The following is a 6,000-nucleotide window of genomic DNA, read 5'->3' as shown; positions in this document are numbered from 1 at the left end:
TAAATGCGGACTGTAACAGCACTGAGGCCAGTTGGTAGTCATCAAAAATTTAGAAGGATCATGTGGTGTCTTGTAAATCTATTGGATTTTTTTGAGTAAGTAACTATATTGTCTATAATTCCACTTGAGGTCTAGTTTTCTTGAATTTTCAGAAGATATGTGAGAAAGTGCCACAGCCGAGGCTTTTAGAGAACTTGAAGGCTTGTGGTATTACCAGCATATTTGTTATTACTTCTCGTAATATAAAATTTGATGACTTCAAGTTATCAGTGTACAATTGATTGCTTTCAAAGAACAAACAACAGATGGGCTAAGGAACAGCAAATAGAATTTAATGTGGATAAATTTAAGGTAATGCACATTTGATACAGGAAATCATACATTTGTATTGACCATTTAGTAAAAGCATCCAATCAATGGAGATGAATTTGTTAGATTTAGTAAAATAGTTTGCTTTGTGTAGTTTTGTTGGCTTTTTCAGCAAAATTATGGGAGATACTCAATGAGAGATTGTATCAACAAAACTAAACAATTAATCTCAAGACACCTGTATGTTTTTGATAAGCTGAGAAAAGAAGTATTTTAGCCCTGTCTTACTCATTGATGAGGCTAATTCTGGCGTAGACCTGATGGCCTGAATGGCCTCCTTCTGTGCTGTGCTATTCTACTGTTGTATAATTTGTATATTTCACAGCCTTGAATTTTCATTCAATTCCATTTTGGGGTCAGAGATAAATTTCATAAAGGTTTATCTGTGGTTATTCAGCTACCAAAGGGGATTAAATAAATGAAGAGGCCAATCTATGCCACTGTAAATGTTTGGAAAGAAATGGAACAAAAAACTGAATGGACTTTTTAAAATTCCTTATGAACTTAGGTACTGTACAAGTCCACTGTTTTGGTGCCCATGGGCAAGAGGTACACTCTATACCTAGGCATAAATGCACTTAGACTAGAAAAACAGACATATGAGGATGGCAAACTAGAGGGGCTGGATTTTACTTTACCTGGTGGGGCTGAAGGAAGGGTATCAGTAAAGTGTGGGCAACCCAGAATTCAGGTTCCCCTGTACTTTGTGGAGTTTTAACTGCACAGCATGTGTGTGATGTCACTGAATGGTTCCTTGCCTGGAAGCCAGCCTGATTGTGTTCCGAAGAAGGGTCACTGACCCGAAACGTTAACTCTGCTTCTCTTTCCACAGATGCTGCCAGACCTGCTGAGTATTTGCAGCGTTTCTTGTTTTTATTATAGCCTGATTGACATGCTTGGCTTCCAGTCAGGTGGGAAGCAGTTTGGTGGAGGCCACAGAACGAGATAAGTCAATGCCACCAGAGGTGGGGGAGGGGGTGGTTTAAAGGGGGTGTCGATCTGAGCCAGAAGAATACCATTTGGACTCACAATCTCCTGACTCAGAGGCAGGAATACCACCACTGAGCCAAGGCTGGCATCTGTTGAAATATATAACCAAAACAGCTGAATATATCACAGATAAAACGAATCTGTAAAGTATTCCGGACAGACTTTAACTTGAGTGCTGTGTTCAGTTCTGGTCACTGAACAACAAAAGAGTCATTCAAACACTGAAGGCAGGGAAGAGAAGAACCAGGAAGGTCATTCCCAGTGTCAAAGGTATGAGTTATAAGAAAACACTGGCTTTTCAGCCTGAATAAGGGGTGTCTAAGTCATGATTGTAGAAAAGAATATACGACGTTCAGGTGATGTAAAAGGTAAATCCAGGATGTTATTTTAAATTGTGAAAGTAGATCAGAGGCACATGGGTTCAAACTAGGAAAAGGTAAATTTAGGACTGATATCATCGGTGAATACATTTAAGGCTGGGATAGACAGATTTTTGGTCTGTCAGGGAAACAAGGGATATGGCGAGCTGGCTGGAAAGTGGAGTTGAATCCTAAGATCAGTCATGATTGTTTTGAATGGTGGAGCAGGCTCGATGGGCCATATGGTCTACTCCTGCTCCTATTTCTTGTGTCCTTGTGTTCTTCTTCCCTCAGTTATTGACACATGAAATGTGTCAGAACAGTGAAAGCAAAAACTCTGGAATCATTTCAGAAACAAATAAAAACAGAAAGTTCTAAAGAAAGGTAACAGACCTGAAACGTTAACTGTGTTTCTTTCCCCACAGATGCTGCCTGACCTGCTGAGTATTTCCAACTCTTTCTGTTTTTATTTCAGATTTCCAGCATATGCAGTATTTTGCTTTAATTGAGGTTGCAAAGTGTGGGTTGGGGGAGGGGGAGGGGGTGAGGAACTATAGGGCCTTTCTGGATGAATACATTATTTTTTATTCTTTCATGGGATGTGGACATTGTTGGCAAGGCCAGCATTTCTAGTCCATCCCTAATTGTCCTTGAGAAGGTGGTGATGATGAGCTAACATAGGATGATGGCCTTCCTTGTCCATAATTACCTTGTGACCTGATATAATCTAGACATACACAAGATTTAAGTAGATATTTTGGATAGGGCCTACAGGCACAGACAATGGATACATGAGCGAAAAGCACAGGTATGAGATATAGACCATAAAAGGCATGATGAGCGATGGGTTATACTGGATTACTTCCAGTATTATAACAAACAAAATAAAAATAAATATTGCTGTGATTGTGGGCCTGATAAGAAAAGAGCTCCTCTCCAGAACATTCCCAATGTTAGATCTTTAACCAGTTGGATATCATTGCATCAGCACAGACTGAGGGACAGATAGCAAACCGCTATCACAACGAACCTGTATTTGTTTATACAGAGCTGGCAACAACAACCAAAAGAAAAAAAAACAGGGTTACAAGAAAAACAGGGCTCTGAAGAGGGTCAACGAAAAACGATTTATTTATTGACTGATTGTCGAGGAACAAGACTTGTGTCTGCGTCATTCCCCTTTAAAGCAGTTTGCCTTTGCTTGAGGAGCCGGAACTCCGCCTGGCCTCAGATCGCCCAGTGGGTTAGAGGTAGAGCCGCAGCTTCAGAGAGAGCCGCAGCAGCTGGAAGGAGCAGGCAGGGGCTAGAACATTACTGGCACAGAAACACTGGATCAAGCCTCAGAATACATTGGCGGCCGCAAGCTCGAGTCCTCACCATGGTCTCCTGGATGATCTCCCGCCTGGTGGTGTAAGTATTGAGCATCTTTCTGATCAGAATATTGCCAGCGTGAACAATCCGCTTTCATCAGTCCGGCTCATTCATAGCGACTTTTTCCATTTTCCCATTGACCCTCCACCCTCCTCCCCAAGGAGATAGCTTTGCTAAATGCCTTTGCAGAAATGAATCAAAATGGACATTTTTTGCAAGGTGTAGCGCTGTCGGTGGAGCCTTGGCAAAAAGCAAAAGAAAAAAATGCAATATGAAAATATTTTCTGCAGTGATTCCTTTTTCATTGCTATTTATCTGGAATTCGTCATGTGCAACATCTTGGGTTCTGAGCTGTTTTGGAAAGTATGCCACTGGGGATCGGGTTTATTTCTTTGCTTCTTGCAGTCAGGTGGAAGTGTGAGTGTAGGGCTTATTTTGCTGCCTCTGGCTCTCTGATTGCCGGTGATGGCAGCTGGCTCCGTTGCTGCTGCTGTCGCTCGCTGGTTGTCGCCGTGCGATGGACATTTCCATCAGTTCCCGCAGCCCGGATTCCCGTTCAGGGCGGGGCTGGATGGGAGGCTGGTGACAGGGGTGGCCTGGAGCTGGGAGAGGTCTTGACTTGGAGTAGCAATAGGGGTGGGTTAGAGCTGCGGCTGAGAGAGAGCTGGACGCTGGGCACTGATGGGCCTGGGCTGAGGGAAGGCTGGGCTTTGTGTGGGCTGGAGTGGGCATTATGAAGGGCAGTGAGGCAGGCAGGGTTGGGCTCCGATTGAGAAGGCAGGGGCCAGGGGATTGATAGAGATGGGCTGGAGCTATGGAAGTGCTGGACTCTGGTAGTGATAGGGGTGGCGATGAGACTGTGATAATGAGGGGACAATGAAGTGATTGGGTTCTGTGAGGCTGATGAGGATGAGCTGGCGGAGTAGGGGTCAGAGAGAGGGATGGGCTTTGGCAGTGGGAGGGAAGGACTGGCTCAGATGAATTGCAATTGGGAGGGCATTGAAGTTTAGGGGCTGGGGTGAACTCGACTTGGGCTGGGGCTAGGGTGGAAGGACAATGAGGGCAGGAGCCAGGGCAGTTCAGGGAAAGGGATGAGGCTGGGGTACTGAGAGGGCTGAACCCCAGGCAGACAATGATGGGAGTTGAGTACTGAGAGGAGGGGATGTGGGCTGGCCCATTGAGGAAGCTGTGTCCTGGGAGTGCAGTGTGGTGGGCTGGGGGAGGGGTTCTGTCTTTGTCACTAAAGGGGCAATAGGAGAGTTGGGCTGTTGCTGGAGTTATGGGAGGAGAGTGAGAGACCTCAGTCCTGGCTGTTTTTTTCTGGACTGCTTGACTGCTGCCCGATATAGGTAATATTTCTAAGGTCTTTGGTCCGCCCTGTCTCAATGCAAGTGTGGGGCTGTATGAATGTGGGTCAGAGGACAGTGCTATGTGAATATGAATTTGATCTGTTTTTTGAGTAATGTTGTGCGCATGTGGGCAATATCCTGATGCAGAACAGCATAGTACAGACCTGGGTGTAGGGTAACGCTGTGAGAATGTGGGTCAGACCTGGGCATGAGGTAGTTCTGTCTATCCAGAAGTATGAGGCAGGGCTGTCAATGTCATTTGGTCCCGGATGAGGGTTGGTTGGAACAGTGTTGTGAATGCGAATGAGATATGGATGCAGTGTTGTGATTATGGTGTTCTGTAATATTTTTTCATGCAATAAATGTTTCTTTGGTGTGTTTTAGCTTCTCCTGTGAAGCAAGATCCCAACATAAAAGAGAATAATTCTAAAGTGAAGGTTACTGATTGTCATAATATAAAGGCTGGAATAATAAAACAGTGACTCACAAGTTATCTATATTCTGACTTCAAAGCTGATTGCTATCTGCCTCTTGGCAATAGAAGCAATAATTTAAAATGCACAGTCTTTTTTTTCATACCATGGTGTGACAAGATTAAATGAACGGGAACATCCAGAATTGAATGCAACTGAAAACATTGATAGATTTTATTTTGGTGCTGGTTCTGCCATTAAGAGAATTGATTGGAATATTATTGGCAAGGTTGTTTGGCAGTTGGGGCCCACTCACTACATTTACAAAGGGGATAGACAAATTAAGTGAGTGGTCCAAACTGGTGGATAGAATTTAATGTAGGGAAGTTTGAGGTCGTCCACTTTGGTTCTAAGAAAGACATATTCTTAATGATGCAAAACCGGGAACTGTGGAGGCACGAAAGATTTGTGTGTCCATGTACATAAATCACTAAAAGCGAGTTCCCAAATACAAAGCACAATCAAAAAGGCGAATGGAATGTTGGCCTTTATCTCAAAGAGGCTGGAATTCAAAGGGGAAGAAGTTATCCTCCTGTTGTACAAAGTCTTGGTCAGACTGCATCTGGAGAACTACATTCAATTTTATACATCGAATCTCAGGAAATGTATATTGGCTTTGGAGAGGAAACTGAAGAGTCACACGAAGCATACTGTGGTTTAAAGGTTAAATAAATTATGAGGACAGGTTGCATAAGTTTTCAAAGGTTGAGAAGTGATTTAATTAAGGTGTTTAAAATGATAAAGGGATTTGATGGGACAGATAAAGAACGACCGTTTTCTCTGGTTGGAGAAGCCAGAACAAAGGCCAGGAACTAAAATTAGAGTTAGACCACACATCAGTGAAATCAGGAATCACTTATTCACACTAAAGGTAGTGGAATTCTGAAACTCCTTCAAAATGCTGAGACAATTGCAATTTTCAAGACTGAGAGTGATGGATTTTGTTGGTGGCTGTGCCTTCAGCTGCCTTGGCCCTAAGCTCTGGAATTCCTTCCCTAGACATCTCTGCCTTTTCACCTCACTTTCTTCTTTTAAGACACTCCTTAAAACCTACACCTTAGACCAAGCTTTTGGTCATCTGCCGTAATA

General features: G+C 43.4%; 1 protein-coding gene across 1 annotated transcript in view; it reads left to right on the top strand.

Moving 5' to 3' along the window:
- The first annotated feature begins 2,829 nt into the window (after positions 1-2,829).
- Positions 2,830-6,000, top strand: part of LOC137375565 (receptor expression-enhancing protein 2-like) — a 176,160-nt gene continuing 172,989 nt past the window's right edge. Inside the window, exon 1 of the mRNA XM_068042915.1 lies at positions 2,830-3,128. Within this exon, the coding sequence (XP_067899016.1) occupies positions 3,097-3,128 (32 nt within the window). The 5' untranslated portion in view covers positions 2,830-3,096. The remainder of the gene's footprint in view (positions 3,129-6,000) is intronic.

The sequence above is a fragment of the Heterodontus francisci genome, chromosome 12 (assembly GCF_036365525.1).
Source record: "Heterodontus francisci isolate sHetFra1 chromosome 12, sHetFra1.hap1, whole genome shotgun sequence".
In the NCBI taxonomy this organism is placed as follows: domain Eukaryota; kingdom Metazoa; phylum Chordata; class Chondrichthyes; order Heterodontiformes; family Heterodontidae; genus Heterodontus; species Heterodontus francisci.
This window is presented reverse-complemented; position numbering and strand designations above follow the sequence as displayed.